We start from the raw sequence: 17,000 nt of genomic DNA on the forward strand, positions 1-17,000 counted from the left end.
CTACTGTTAGGTCTACTGCTACTACTACGTTTGTTACTGCAACTATTCAGTTTGCCACATCATCTACTACAACTATAGCAGCAGCAACAACAAAAACTACTACTACAGTTTCCGGTCTGCTACTTACTCTACCACTACTCCTACTTCTACTACTATTGTATATACTGCCACCATAATTAAAATCAGAAAACTTTACCTCAATATCTGCATTATCATATATCAGCTGGTAAGCGATGTCCTTGCAGCCTCCATCTACTCCCTCCATATCAACATCCCCCTCCCAATCTCGCGCAGCCGAGTGCGCGTATAACGCGGCAGGTGAAGCATGAGTGATGTGGGCTGTGGTTACTATGCCTACCGATTTGCCTGTTTAGAAACGATGAGATAGATGACTTAGATTATGAAGGGGTCACCAATCGATAAATACCGTAGCATTCTTTTCCTCGATGTCTCCAAAATTGTATGTATGTATGTATGTATGTTTGTACATATATGTATGTATGTATGTATATGTATGTATGTATGTATATATATATATATGTATGTTTGTACATATATGTATGTATGTATGTATATGTATGTATGTATATATATATATATATATATATATATATATATATATATATATATATATATATATATATATATATATATATATATATTGAGAGAGAGAGAAAAAGGAGCTGTAATAATAAAGGATATTTTTTAAAGTTGATGTGCGTAACCTGCATGAATCCTTGAGAACAAATTTGTTCGGTAAATGAAATGTAATTTGCTTCCATTTAAAAAGCAGTCTGTACATGTTACTTATATTTTGAAGAAAAACATAAATTTGCTTCATAATTGATCAAATACAATATTATAAGCTTCCTCTTGTTTGGCCTTTAAAGATTTTCAATCATTCTCAAGTTGTTTCATAGAAATATATCTTTCAGGAACATATTTAAATTAACCTTACAGTCAGATGTTTATGTCTTTTAATGGTGTGATCCACGTGTATTTCTATTGATCACAAGAGAGAGAGAGAGACAGAGAGAGAGAGAGAGAGAGAGAGAGTCTTACCCTCAGCTTTAGACCAGTCTAAGATTGACGTCACTTCCCTGCCTTTTTGGGCGATGCAATCCCTCTCTGGCACATTCGGATCAACACCGAGAGTCCAGAAATTAGCTTTGACTCCACATAAATACGCTGTGGCTGTTGCAGCTGAATCGGGTGTTTGTCGATCAACATTATACGTCTACCCAATATGAGAAAGAATAAAAGTCAACTTTAATGATGAGGGATGTAATATTGCACCACAAAACAGCTAGGATATTTCGTATCAAAGTGGCATTATGGTATACAATATGTTTATTATCATATTAAGATGTTACAATTCCATGAAAATAAGACCGATGAGAATTACAGCACATGAATATTAGACCCTGATTGTAGATTATGCTTAAAGATAACGATCATTTGTAAACAACATGTGTACTTCAACTTCTGTTCAGGGCCTTGTTTTTCCCTCAGAAGAGTATGTGATCTACCTGACGTTTGCCAGGTTATTCGTTAAAATTTAAGTAAATTGGCTAGACCGTTTTACATATCCGATTAAATTTCCATTGGAAATATCCTGGTTTAATGCCATTTTGTTGTGTTATAAATTAGGTGACAGTCTGTATATAAGGAGTAAGAAGTAAACAATTATTAATTCATGTCTTGAATATTAGTCTATTCGTTGTGTTCAGTGATAATTTGAGTTGAATCATTTATTTACATTATTTGTTGGCATTACAAAGTGTTCAATGTCATTTGTACTACAACTTTACTTCTGAAAAATATTCACTTTGTATTCTTTGGTAATAGATTTTTGTTGAATTTTACTAAACGTCTTGTGGGTATGTGAGAAAGCTTGCTAGTAGCTTTTCGTGGGTCGGTGGTTCTTTCCTGGGTTTTCCCTGGTTCTTCCTGCACCATTTATACTGGCCGCCATGTATAGCCTATCTTGTGCTAAAAAATGGCATTAAACCCTACAACAACAACAACAACAACAACAACACCTAAACGTGTTAGGTTTGCTTTCTCTTATATGTGTGGCATGAAAGGATCTCGAGGATATGCTACCTTGTGAACAAATTACTGAAATTAAGATAATTTCTAAAGATAACCCACTGCCTAGAGCCTTGAAATACCCCTGAATATCCATTTGTACAGAGAAAACCCTCCTTTGTGAAGTGGGATCCCAAGAATACATTTTAAAATATTTTTACGCTCAGCGCATAAAAACGTCCTTACTAGTGTATTGCTTTTGGTCTGCCTGGGAATGTAGGTAAATAGTAATAATGGGCTGTATAGCGACAATGGAAAACCCAATCAAAAAGGTCGTAGGGCTGTATGGCGACAAAATGTACGGCGACAATGGGAATTAGCATTACAGGATCCCCTGGGACGATATAGCGACAATGGGAAAATACATTACAGATAAGGTGATGTCACAGGACTGAAGATGGGTAACAATGTTGCAAGGAGCTGACCTCAATCGGAGCAAACAGCGGGGGGAAAACATAGAACGCTTGGCGGGAACGGGACTGGCGGGACAGAGACAGAGATAACACAGACAATTGACAACTTATACAGCAAACAACTAAAAGAAATTTTAGGCAAGAAAGCAAATCTTTTCGAGGCAAATGAGTGGCCCTGAAAAGGGTCCTTGGATTTATGCTAACATTATTCCATTAACATAGAGGGCATCGCATAGGTCTGCTTCTCTTCCTCAAACTTTTTCTGGTTTCTTGTCTGTAGATAAGGACTCTCTTCAAACAGCCTTGTCTCTCCACATACATTCTTCTTTTCCAAACACTCGTATTGGTGATCCGGATAATTGTCCATGATGATTTCACGTACATGGGTAAGTCCGTACGGAACAGCATCAACGATACGAGAGTAGATGATTCTACGTTTGTCCACATCTTGTGACGAGAACAGGTGAAAGGAATAAACAGAACGAGCTTATTTATAGGGGAAGGGCGGATCGAAACGGATTGAATTTATTCACCAATACAAACACGCGTTACAAAATTCATTCACAATACGGAGTCGATTGTCTTTCTTCTCAAGAATTTGTTCCAGTACCAGTACCTTCGCCACCTTCTCCTTCTTTACCACAAGTCGAGGATTTTAAACAGAAACAGAAAGAAGAATTACAGCAATTTGTACAGCAGCACAAGGAAGCAGAACACGCATTTCTACTTCAACAGCAACAGCGAGAAGAAGAAGAGGCAACAAGGAAACTACAGGAAAAAGCAGCCGAGAAGAAACCAGGTCTAAGAGAGAAGGAGAACAGTGAAAGTCAAATGGTGACGGTACTCTTAGACATTTAAGCAGAGTTAAGGAAAATGAAACAAATGTATCAGACTTCTATATTACGACCCAAGAGAAAAAGACTTTCCCGAGCCAAACAACCCAGCCCTGTTACTACATCTGCGATACCACCCCTAGTGACTTCTACCAAACCACCAGTGCGTGAGTGTAGGTTCTTATTCTAAAAATCAAAACCAGGAGACACTTACGTTTTCTGTCTGGTCTTTTCTGGTAAAAATTTTACAATCCAATTCACAGCACAACACAACACTTTAAAACGTTCATAGACTTTTTCTGTGTCTTTGTTCGCTCTCTGTTTTTTATATATAATTTCTTCACTTTCACAGGTTTTTCCTTCTCTTCTTCATCACTTTATCCTCATCTTCTTTTCTTCTCATTTTTCTCTTTATGCATTTGTCTGTGTTCTTCCTTTGGGGAGAGTAACTCTTCTTCTTCCTGTTCGGAACCCCTCTCTTTTTCTTGCTCCTGCTGTTTCTTGGGGCATTCTGAAGACCAATGTCCTTTTTTTGACAATGATAACAGGTATATTGACTTTTGTCTCTTGAAGTACCTGTCTTGCTTTTTTTGACGGTCTGGACACTCTGTAGCCCAATGTCCATCTTCTTACAGATATAGCAAGTATCTTGACTTTTATCTCGAAAGGAGGCTGAGTAGTCCGTCGGCTTGTCTGAAGAACATTTTCTTATGACATCTTGCAAAGTTCTGATCAAAAGTTCGATCTGTGTGGGCTCTACCACCGTTCTGCTCGGTTTGAAAGTGAAATGAATATTGGAAAGAAAGCCACAGACTCATTATATATAGGCTGATTTGACATGGATATAAAGTGACCCATGGCTTTTAAAATGTAGTCATTTGGCTTTTCGCAGTCAAGATGAAACGATCGCATAAATTCGTGGAGAAATGAGAAGAAAGTAAGAGGCAGAAACGTGATTTATCGCCTCGTACAGTAGCTGAAGTCTTGGCACAAATGCATGCTAGTGATTTTTTAGATGACATGAGTGAGCCAGAATCCAGATCCAGAGAGTCTACACCCAGCCAAAGTTCACCACCATTAGTAAACCCTGGAAATTGCTATCACATTCGAGAAACGGAAAAGCGCTAGAAAATTTAGAACCACGTCCTACACGTACACGGTGAAGTGAGAAGATTTCAATTCCATGGTACCACTGGAGAAAGCAGAGGGCTTCATCACCGAGGTGTGGAATTCTTTGTTAACCACACTGAAACAGCAATGTCAAGCCAAAGAAGACGATCGCTTGAGATCCATTCATCACGACAGTCTGAAGTCTCCCGTTTATATCGAGTTTAGCAGCCCTGCAGAATTGCCACCTTCCAAAATCTTCGACAAGATTCAACACGTGCAAGAATCCAACGACAAGTTTCACATCACCGATGCAAAAGCGACACTGTTCATGACCCACGTATCTCTTCCACAAGGGACAGGACGCAGAAAAGTGTTATTGGTGGACGACCTTCGTAGCATCAAAATTAACAACCCTCAAGACCACTCTTTGTAACACCACGCGATCCGTTGAGGTGGACGATCGACCAAATGATGTTTATGTTCGATCAAACGCTTGACAAATTCGGGTTTGCCTGAACGCCTATGTCGAGAAATTAACATGTTAAAGGGATGGCGAAGATACAAGGCCTCCCAACTGGCACGATCTAGGTGTTTGTCGATGACTTTGAAAGTGGAGGAAGAAGGAGCAAAGACAGCAGAGGTAGCCATAGTGCAAGGAATGTCACTTTTGACACGAAGACAGACAAGACAAGAGTTTTTATAGCTTTTCAGGACACGTTTATTGCAAGTTAAAATGGAACAACACGAAAGACAAAAATACATAAAAGCCAAATGGTTAAGTACAACGATAAAATGCACATCAAAACGATCAAAGTGGAATATAAGCAAGTCACTGTACAACATGTTTTTGGTAACCATGGTGTCCAAGGGACAGTGTGTAATGTTCTTACAGTCTCTGCATCGGGTAGAGTCTCACAGGTGTCCTCCCGGAATGGTCTTTCTTTCTTTCGGGAATGTCCATGACAGTCTGTCCTGAAGGGAATGAATGACCTCGGTGACGGGTTCTTCTAGCACTGTCACTAACACAGGTTTAAAAGTTTCTTTTTTCCTTGGACGTTTGAACTGAGGATCACAACTCTTGAGCATAATTGGCCACTTCTTTGGTTCAAGTCTCGAAACCCCAATTTTTCCAGTCACGTACATCTGTCCAGTTAGGGTGTAAGTCACAAGCTACACACACATCATCATATACATCTTCAGTACCTAAAAGTTGACGAATCTTTTTTCCCGTAGAGCTTGAGAAGTATCGTGGACATTTAAAGGGACCACTTTCATGTTTTATTTGGTGGTAGGTACTGTTCGTAAATAGTCCACAAGGAAATGGCTGGTAAACGAAATCCCAGAAAGCAAGTCACTACGAAACACACCACACGACGACCCCAATTCAATGGACATAGTTCTCGTAATAAGTGTTGGCAATCCTCCACCGTCTGAATAGTGTAATTGATTTCCTTCCACGGAATTTGTTGAATCACGAGTGATAAAGGTTGTGGCATGCTATCCCATTTTATACCCTCTTTTGAAGGAGGTAATAAGTGTACTTTCTGCACAGAGATGATCGTATGCTCAGAGAGGATCCAGTGACGAATATAAATGATTTGTCACTAACTTGCACGTGACACTTCGTTCAGAAGTTTCCTCTTCAACTAAATCGGGTTTTCAGGTGACACCAAGTCAGCAAGCAATCCGCATTCAGCATCTACACGTTGAAAATTTCGTCAGGGTATTATTTTAGTGGTCAACATTTGGTGAACAAAAGTCACGGTAAAACTCAATTTTCGAAAACGATTCTCTAACGACTCATAAGTCATGCATTCAGTGTACCGAGGAGTCGCTCGACAGCGATTACATGGTTTAGGAGATATGTTGAAATCAGCCTTTCATTCGGTAGCCCCGGTGTTGAAACCGATGGTGACACGAAGATTGCACGCATTGAAAGAAGCCGCATTGACGCACGGCAAAGAATTTCCCCATAATGTCATCATTGACAAAGAAAATCCTAAATAAGCTTTCTTAAGAGCAGGCAAAAATGTATTGCTTCAAAAGGACAAAAGCATTTTGGGCCGACGAGAAACTACTATAAATGCCCTGAACGCTACTGACAAGACAGAAGGAGACGACGAAAATACCCGTTCAGAAGACTACACACTCATAAATCAATAAAAACTAAGAAAAGAAGAACTGCTCGAGACGTTTTTGATTATTAAATCATAGAAACAAAAATGATGCACAGAGAATCTTGCGCCTGTTCCAAGTCGGAACGGGATCTGTTTGCCATGCCGATTGCCTACTATGAACACAATGCAAGAATCCCAATGGGTCGAATTTCATCCCATATCCTCTTTCAAGGACTATGGGTCAGCTCCCATCGAGTTTGAATCAAACGACAGGCCGAAGATTACATCGATCTGAATAGCAGTCACTTGTACTTGAAAGTGAAAGTGATTGACACATCGACGGACGGTCCCGATATGAAGGACGAAGATAAAGTAGTACTCGTCAACAATTTCATGCATTCTTTGTTCAGTGGAGTAGATTTGTAATTTAATTAATAAACTGATCAGTAGCAACATGGATATTTACCCTTACCTAGCGTACCTGGAAAATCTGTTGACGTATGGAAAAGAAGCCAAGAACACCCATCTGGATGCTTGCGTGGTATGGAAACCTGACACAGCGGGTAAGTTTGACGATATCGATTTGATTACAGATAAAAAACCCAACTACAATGTGGGATTCAATGCCCGACGAAACAAAATCAAAGGCCCCAACAAAAAGTTAGAACTGTTAGATCGTTTGCATTTAGACATGTGGTTGCAAGAGAAGTATTTGCTGAACTGTGTGGATGTCCGCCTGAGACTGAATCGTAGCAGTGCCGCTTTCCATTTGATAAGTGATGCTGTCTATTATAAAACCATCATCCAAGAAGCCAGGCTTTACGTGCGACTTGTGGAAGTGTTACCTAACGTGGGAAACGACATCAGTCACACTTCGAGCAGAACGACTGCTAAGTATCCGATACGAAGAGTGGAAGTGAAAACTTTCACCATTCCCGCTGGACATTAATCCATGATAGAAGATCATCTGCTCCAAGGGTGTTTGATCATTGGTATCGTCTAAAATACAGCCCTCAATGAAAATCCTTTTGAGTTGCAGCACTACAATGTGTAGAATATCGAAATCAGTCGAGATGGTAAAACCTTGAGTACCAGACCATTCGAACCTGACTTTAGTGATGAGAAGAAGAAATACTCGAGATAGTACTTGTCCCTGTACGAAGCTACGGGACAGTTAGGAACCAACACTAGTCACGGCATTACGTACATTATGCAGAAGGTTACACTTTGTTGGCTTTTTATTTCACCCCATTAAGGGCAGCGACGAGGGACATTTCCACCCTATAAAATCCAACCAGATTCGTATGGAACTACCGTTTGCAAAGACAATATCTGTAAACAACACGGTGTACGTCATCCTGTATGCCGAATTCCATAATACCATAGAAATCGACAGTTTGAGAGAAGTCATTCTAGACTATTAGGAGCTATGGAATACTGTTATCCCTTCTTGAATAGTGGATAATCTTTGGAAATGGAATGGGAGGAGACCGTGGAAGAAGAACCCCAACACAAAGACGAAAAGGACATAGTCATGAAGTCCAGATGGCCAGAACAAGAACCACATTTAGTCTCCTGTTTTGCCAAACACCTGGCAGACAACAATATAGAATTGATCAAGAAAGATTGCTATTGATGTCTAAACGATCATCCCAGTCAAATTCAGCACGATAAATGGCTGATGCTGAGTGAAGAAGAAAAATTGGACGACTATCTGGACGAAGCTTGGAGTCTCATCTCGGAAGAAGCCGTGTTGCATCAGTGGTATAAAAACTTGCGTGAGCATTACTCTCCTCCATTGATGACTCTAGAGATCCATCACATCGAAGCTCTCTTGGCTTAGAGTGCAGAGACGAAACGAAGAAACGATTACTTGTCAGGCATTTTCAAACAGAAAGTCAGGATTGAATTGATCACTTATCATTACCTGTGAAGAAAAACAGCAAGAAAAAACAACATAAAAATGGATACCTGGGAAATGTATTACCTTTTGAACCACATTTCGTACACTGCTTCTTGGAATCCTGTCGTGTGTGGTAAAGATGAATTGCCTCATCGCAAATCTCAAGACCATCAAGCTTATGTCGTCAACACGGACGACAGTCATCTCCCAGGAACCCATTGATGAGCCGTCTACTTTCCTAAAGAAGGTTGGGATGGAGTAATTTGATTCGTATTGATTGCCCCCTTTTGACTTTATGAGAAGAAATGCCCAGACAACATGATTCAATACTGTAATATTAGAAGGCGCAGATTCCATGGTGTTCAGACAATATTGTGTGTATTTTCTTCATCAATGCACTCTTGGATATTCTATAGAACATTTAGTGACTTATTTTGATAGTCACTCATATAGAAACGATGAGAAAGTAGATCGATGGCTTTGTGAACATTATGGTTATATTTTGTCTTTAGCTAGGAAACGTAGTGTACATCAATAGCACAACGTTGTCAACCTTGTCCAAAATAGTTTGTTATTAGAAAAATGTTTGTTAGTTTATTGGATTGTTTATTTAAAAAATTGTTCATTGTTAATTGTTGGATGTTAGTTATTTGAATAAAAATGTTGTGTTTTGAAAAAGTCGTCTGTCGTTTATTTTCCATTTTAATGATGAACCAGGCTCTTTGACGTCTCTCTATCCCTCAAATCAAACTATTCTAGCGTTCCGACTCTAAACAGTGTAGAGATGTTTTCTATCGCGTCCGCGCTTGAACAATATAAAGTGGGTTAGTCTCCAGTCTGACCATCCATTGTTGACTCATCTTCCTATGAAGATGTGCTCAAGACTAGCCAAGCTGAACGAAGCTTACGTGAATTTACATAGTGTGAGGCAAAGCCTAATACCGACGCCTGCAGAGATAGAGAATGTCAGAATGTTGAAAGTGACTGAAGACCTGATAGAAGAGCTTTTCAGAGAGGAAATCAAGAAGGAGAAAAAAGAATGGACGGAGAAGTACATACTTCAGAAACAGCAGAGAGAACAGCTGCAACAACGGCAGCAATATCAGGAAACAGACAGAGGTTTTTTCGACTACCGTGTAGACACCAATGAGCTCTCCTTCTCTTTCAGAAGAAGCAGACCTATCCTCTGGGAAAGCCTACCACACTTTGTTTTCCGTAGCTTGTCAAATAGTCAGTGAGTTTTTGATTATAATTAGTGTTTGTAAGTTAATAAGTGAGTGAGTGTATTTTTTTGGACAGCGTGTTCCATGTTTGTCTTGCTAATGATCTGGATCTTGATAATTTTGGTGCCAGGGGATATTTTCCTTCACGTGCGCGCTTGACAAATATAAAGTGAAAGCGTTGGTCAATCTGGCTACCCGTCGTTGGTTGATCAACTGAACGAATATGAGCAGACTCACCAAGTTTCTTGAACTCTATATGCATCTGGAATATGCCATGTACCTCCTGGACGAGCTGGCTATGGAGGCGATTGCAGAGGAAGCTAGGATAAAAGAGGAGGAGAGAAAAAAGAAGGCAAGGAAGAAAGAATCCTACCTCACCTCAAGCTGAGACCTCTGTGTGAGGTCAAGCCTGAGGTGATGATACCTTCACAGGCAGCACCACAACAACCACATCAGCTACAGTCAATGCCACATGCATTATCACCAGTAGCAAGAGTCGTAATCCCACAGATGGAAAACTGGGCAGAGGAATTGCGAGAGCAACCACGTCAACAACAAGAACATCATCCTCGGGTCTGGCGTAGGAGAAGACAGAGGGAAGTTTCCCTATCCCAGAGACAGAATATTGGGGTGCTGAGGCCACTCAAGCTGCCTCCGCACTCTCATCAGCTACAGTCAGTTGGGATAGTGACTGGAGCCAACGTTGTGTCTGTGGCTCAAGACCAGTGAGGTGCCACCATTACCCGGTGTACCCGGAGTTCTAAAACAAACAACTCTTCTCAGAGCTAACAAAATCTCTAGAAAAAGAGACTATTCAAGCTGCCAATTTGTGTGAATATGGAGTAGTGTGATTATAAACACTCACTCTTTTACTGATGTGATCGTGAGTATGTGTGTGTGTGTATGTGTGTGTGTGTGTGTGTGTGTGTGTGTTTGTATGAACTCACGTACGTTTGTGTGGATAGTAGAGTGTGTGTTAGTGTAAGTGAGCATACGCTTGTGTGGATAGTAGATTTGTTGGGTTTGAAAGCGTTAACGTACGTTTGTGTGGATTGTAGAGAGTGGGTGTTTTTCCCTTCCCTTCTGTGTGGATGGTATATTTGGGGTTTTTTTCCTCCTTCCCGTGTGTGGATAGTATATTATGGTTTTGTGAATAGTATAGTAAGGTTTTGTTTTCCTTCTCGTGTGTGGATAGTATATGTGTGATGTGCTTTTTGCTCCTTCCCGTGTGTGGATGGTATATTTGTGGTTAGTTTTTTATTCTTCCTGTGTGTGGATAGTATATTTAGGTTTTGTAGATAATATAGTAAGAGTTGTTTTTTTTTCTTCTCTTTCCCGTGTGTGGATAGTAATATTGTGGTTATTGATCGCATATTTTGGGTTGTTTTTTTAAAATCTCCTTCCGTGTGTGGATAGTATTTTTGGTTTTGTGGATAGTATTGTTAGGGTTTGTTTTTTGTCCCGTGTGCATGGATAGTAGATAATAAGTAAAGTGAGTGTAGGGGATGTTTTCCTTCACGTCCGTGCTTGACAAATATAATGTCAAAGCGTTCAATAAAAGAAGATGACCATGGAATTGTTTAACCAGTTAAAGGACAGTTGGTACTGGATGGTGGATGACACCTATGTGGTAGAAAGGCTAGAGAAGGAATGGAGGTATCCAGTTACCGAGGACTTTGAGACAAGTCAAGTGACCAGTCTGAAAGTAGCCAGGAATCTGATCCAGGGCATGATCGAAGAGGAAGTCAAAACGTTACGAGGCTTCATTCAACTTCCGTATGCGAGAGTGGGCGGCTTTATGGAGGCCTTTGATAATGTGATGAAAGTAAGGTGTTTTATGGAAGACATGCTGTATTGGACAGAGTGGTCTTTTGTGAAGTGGGGGATGGAACAGCTAAAGAAAGCAGAAGAACTAATGAGAAAAATGTTGGAAGAAGAAGTGAAGAAGATAAAAGAAAGGTGGTCTAAGGAAAGAAGGGAAAGAGAAAACAGAAAGAAAAAAGAGGAGTTTGACAGACTAAATGAAAACTGGATGAAGGTGCAGGAAAAATATAGATCCTGAATGGATACCAGAGACGAGAAAAAGAAGAAAGGAATGATTGACAAAGTGAGGAAATGGTGTACAAACTGAAGAAGAAGAAAAAAACAACAGAAAAACCCAAAGGCCCTTTTCAGGGTCACTAATTTGCCTCGAAAAGATTTGCTTTCTTGCCTAATATTTTTTAGTTGTTTGTGTTGTATAAGTTGTCAATTGTCTGTGTTATCTCTGTCTCTGTCCCGCCAGTCCCGTTCCCGAAAAGCGTTCTAGTCCTCCCCCCCCCCTCCGCTGTTTGCTCCGATTGAGGTCAGCTCCTTGCAAAATTGTTACCCATTTTTAATCCTGTGACGTCACCTTCTCTGTAATGTATTTTCCCATTGTCGCTATAAATCTTGTCACTATATCGTCCCAGGTGGTCTTGTAATGTTAATTCCCATTGTCGTTATAAATTTTGTCGCCATACAGCTCCACGACCTTTCTGACTGGGTTTTCCATTGCCGCTATAAATTTTGTCGCCATACAGCACCACGACCTTTTTGACTGGGTTTTCCATTGTCTCTATACAGCACCCTACTACTTATGTATTGGGAAAATATATGACCTGATGGCTGAGAGAATAACACTGAAAATGAGAGCTTTTTGTCTACGGAGCAAGTCCTCTTTGGAAAAGAAATTATTTTAGAAATGAAAACCAAACATAAATGATATTTACATTTTCAAACAGTTTACAAAAACGTAGAAAATTCTTTGGCGCATTTTAAATAATAATAAACTGATATGAATATAGAACGAAACAAATTTCCATTGGGAAGACTCACCTTTGCTAATCCTTGGTTCGGAAATTCTTCAAATGTTAGAGTGGTTTCTTCTCCTGGTTGCCCATTCAGCTGCCCCTTATAAATCCGGGCAGCCGTTACCGTGGATACACCCATGCCGTCTCCAAGGAACATGATCACGTTCTTTGCTACATTATTTATATCCTTCTTTCCTAGAACTCGCTTCAGCTCTACTTTCGCCTTTGTTTTCCAAAATTCGGGGTCTATGGTATTGAATAGATTTTATAATAAATTATTTGTATGACGCAAATATGGAAGACGAGGAAGACAAGAAAGAAGACGAGACAAAAAGGTAGAAGAGAGGAAAGGAATTAGTAGTAGTTGAAGAAGTACGGGAAGCAAGAGAAAGATGAGAAAAGACAAAAAGAGAAGGAAAAGTGACAGAGTAAGGAGTAGTATTTATCCAATTCACATTAAGACTTTACTAAAGTATAACATGGCAAGCCTCGTCAAAATGGTTCCCTACAATTTCAGTGGGGAGATCTAACAGAAACGAAGAACCAATAATAATAATAATAATAATAATGATAATAATATACTTCATATAAAGAAGACAAAACATTTTGTCAGAAAAGACCATTGTTGTCAGCAATTGCAATACACACACAAACTATATATATATATATATATATATATATATATATATATATATATATATATATATGCCTTTCTCTTCACTGGGAATTTTCGGTTGAGCATCCGTGTTGTGGTTCAAGAGTATTATGCAGTACCATAATAGGCAGGAGATGGCGAACATTTTCCTAAAGAAATAATGGGTTTTTTTCAATTATTATGTGGGGAGAAACGATCGGTGTCGGACGGTAATAACGCAGTATTCGTGACGAAATTATCATCAACATCTGAGTTTAGGTTTAAGTTAATAGCAACACATATGAATAACATTGCGTTTTTAACAATCTGAGTTATGTATTTCCTCGCGTGTCATACTCACCAAAGAAGAAGAGAAGAAACAAATTAATTAAAACAGCTTTTACGTGATAATAATGATGAGGTTGATGATGGTGAACAATGCCCTAATTTTGCCTTAACCTGGGACAAAGGAGTGGTAGTCAGCAAATCGGATCCCTATCGAAGAAGACAATAATTATATTTAAAATAGTTTTTGATTGATGATGATGATGATGATGATAATGATGATGATGACTTTTTGTCTTTGTCTAGTGTAAAGGGATTGTTAACAACATATGATGTTCATGTTTTATTTAAACCATTATGCATTCGCTGAAAACCTTTTTGAACAACAATGGGTTTATTCGAACAACCTACGACAGTTAGTCTTTCTCCATTTGTGAAAAAATCGATCATTCTCTATCAAGTGCGCGCGCCTGTGTCATTATCGGTGGTAATTAATCAGAAAATGTTTAATGCTGATTGATGCACAGTAGTGTTCTACAAAATGGTCAGCAAGAGCACGCTGGTCAACTGCAAATATATGCATGATATACGTGATAGTGCCAATCACCATATATGACATTATGATATACTATTGGATTCTTTCAATTTATGTCCATTGTTCTGACTTCCTTTTACTGTTTTAGTAGATTATTGTTCATGGCTTGCTTATGTTTGTGTTTCTTCTTATTCTGTTGTGGTGTTGTATAGTTTTATGTTTGTTTAGGTTTTGTCTTGATGAAAATGTTTATAGGGGTAATTTATTTCAGGACTAGTACAGTTTTTGTGTTTGTATTTGGTATAGACTGTGATAGTTCTTATCTGGTGAATGGTATTAAGTACAAAAGGTAAGAGTTTTTGTCTCACCGGATGTATTTCTTTGGTAAATGGTAGGGGTAGAGAAAGTGAAAGTTGCTGGGGCACATGATCAGGCTCTGTCAAACGGTATCGAGCACAATAGGTGAGAGTTGCTGACGGACCCGGTGTTATTGAACGGTATGGTGTACAAAGGTTGCTGGCGCACCTAGGGTCCTGCTTTAGGAAGTGACACGAGTATGGAAGGTGAGAGTTTCTGATGCACCCCCGGTGTTGTGTTGGACGAATTTGTTCCCTTGAAGCGCCGCTTTCAGAGCCCCCTCCCCGAATGGGAACAAGTAACGCAGTCTTCCCTGTGTGTGACCTAACACCCATTTCTCAGTGGAAAATTATAGCTTTAGTTCAATTTCATATTTCAGTGACTTTTGGATTATCAACTATTCCTTCTTTATACCCTCAATATCTAAACCCTATGTTACCTACCCTCATGCAAATCGATAAGTATATTCAACTTAATGAGAGCAACTCAACCATACGAAAAACGGGTCACTGTCACCTAGCTTTCACGATTGAATGACTTTTCTTTTTCAGCTCTACATTAATTACACCCTAATTGTTTTGCACCTTATTTGACCTGAACTAATAAGAACTGGCAGACAAATGCATCTCAAGGAGTGTAACGCAGCCATACTTCAAAACGTCACAAATCGTTGTACCCGGGATCTATAGACACGTGGAATTAAATGCTCTCTTCCTGGACATTTATGATGTTGGTCAAGGTTAAGTGTTAAGTACAGGTGTAAAGTAGTTAAATATGCATTCAAATATTTGTAGATAAATAAAAATGGAAATAAACATCTCACAACAGTAGTGAAGGGGGGCACTTTACGGACAATGGGAATTAGCATTAAAAACACCCTTGGGGCACTTTACGGACAATGGAAAATTAACATGGAGAAAAATCGTGGGGCACTTTACGGACAAGGGGATTTAACATGGGAATAAATCGTGGGTCACTTTACGGACAAGGGAATTTAACATGGGAATAAATCGTGGGTCACTCTACGGACAAGGGGAATTTAACATGGGATTTTTTTTTTTTTAAAAAAATTTTTAAAAAATTTTTAAAATTTAAATTTAAATTTAGGCAATTCAAAGACTATCTCTTTTCGAGATATATGGCTGGCCCTGAAAAGGGCCTTTGGGTTTTCTTCTTCTAATTTCTTCTTTTCCTCCACCAAGTTCTTATTTTATCTCCAACACTCTTTCTCTTCTTTTTTTTCTCCTTCTCTTCTTTCTTCTCTTCCTCCTCTTCTTCTTTCTTCCTCTTCTCATTTTCCTCTTCTTTTTCAATTTTTTCGTTCCATGTTCTTATTCTTATCTTTTCCTCTTCATCCTCCTTCTCCTCCTTTATTTCTTTCAACAGATCACTGATGATTACCTTCATTTTTCGTAAATTGTTTATCTCCATCTTCACTCGATGGGGACTATATGAATAGTGATCCTCGTTTAGGTTAACCAACATTTGCTCTATCATTCCTAAATTGTCGAGGACGTTTTGCAATTTTTCCATTTTGTCCATTTGGTTAGAAGCCATCTTCTTTGTATTCTTTGCAGAATGGTTTGAACAACGAGCACTGTGGGTTCTTATACGAAAAGCGCGAACGTGAAGGAAAACATCCCTCTAAAACATAAAATGGATCTTACCTAGATCATGACCCAACATCGCGCTTACGTGAAGGAAAACATCCCCCTACTTTCTCATTTCATATAATGAAACCCTAACTATACTCTTCACATACGCTAAGAAACCCATAATCTACTATTCACACTAACATACCTGAGCTCTTACAAACACAAACACACAAACACACAAACTCATACCCTCACACTATCTAAAATAAGAGTTAGTGTTTATATACACACTACTCTACCTACACATTGGCAAATTAATAGTTATTTCTTTTCTAGAGTATTGGGTAGCCCTGAAAAGGGCTGTTTTTGTTTGGAACTTCATGGACACCTGGTTAATGGTGGCACCTTCCAGGCCTGGCGCCACATACACATCTTATCCCCCAGTTACTTTTTACCTTTTGGGGGCAGAGAGCAGAGGCAGGATATTTCGCTTCAGAATCCCAATTTTCGCTCTCTGGGATTTTGAAATTTCTTCTTTCCTTTTCCTCCTCCTCTTCTTTGTTTCTTCTTTCCTCTTTATATCTTCTTTCTTCTTCTTCTTTATATCTTCTCTCCTCCTCTTCTTTCTTTCTTCTTTCCTCCTCTCTTACCCTTCCCTCCTCTACAATGGCTTCCGCGGCCAGTTCATTTAATATGCGCCTGGCATATTCCAGATGCACATGAAGCTCCAACAGTTTCTCAAGTCTCGTGTTCATTCTTCTGGCTGTGTTGATCAATCAACAAGGGTAGCTGGACTGCCGAACGAGTTTCAATTTATACTGAAAGCGCGTACGTGAAGGAAAACATCCCCTAAAAACATAAAATTCATCTTACCTTGATCATGACCAAAAAACATCAACAACGCGCGGACCTAAAAGAAACACTCGCTCACTTTTTTATGCTACCCATCACTTCAATAGACTATCCACATACGCAAAGCAATTCAATCTAACTCCAAATATACACCTCAAACACTAAGAAAAGATATCATTTTAATCTACTATCCACACCAACTTACTTGAGCTCTTACAAAC

The 17,000-nt window shown here is 39.2% G+C and overlaps 1 protein-coding gene across 1 annotated transcript in view; it reads right to left on the reverse strand.

Moving 5' to 3' along the window:
* LOC149782478 (alkaline phosphatase-like) overlaps positions 1 to 17,000 on the reverse strand; it is a 73,852-nt gene that overhangs the window by 24,052 nt on the left and 32,800 nt on the right. Inside the window, exons 2-4 of the mRNA XM_089935144.1 lie at positions 12,547 to 12,767; positions 1,063 to 1,237; positions 197 to 366 (exon numbers count right to left, since the gene is read on the reverse strand). Coding sequence (XP_089791270.1) covers positions 197 to 366; positions 1,063 to 1,237; positions 12,547 to 12,767 — 566 coding nt within the window. The remainder of the gene's footprint in view (positions 1 to 196; positions 367 to 1,062; positions 1,238 to 12,546; positions 12,768 to 17,000) is intronic.

The sequence above is a fragment of the Sinohyriopsis cumingii genome, chromosome 15 (assembly GCF_028554795.1).
Source record: "Sinohyriopsis cumingii isolate HCF-2022 chromosome 15, ASM2855479v2, whole genome shotgun sequence".
In the NCBI taxonomy this organism is placed as follows: domain Eukaryota; kingdom Metazoa; phylum Mollusca; class Bivalvia; order Unionida; family Unionidae; genus Sinohyriopsis; species Sinohyriopsis cumingii.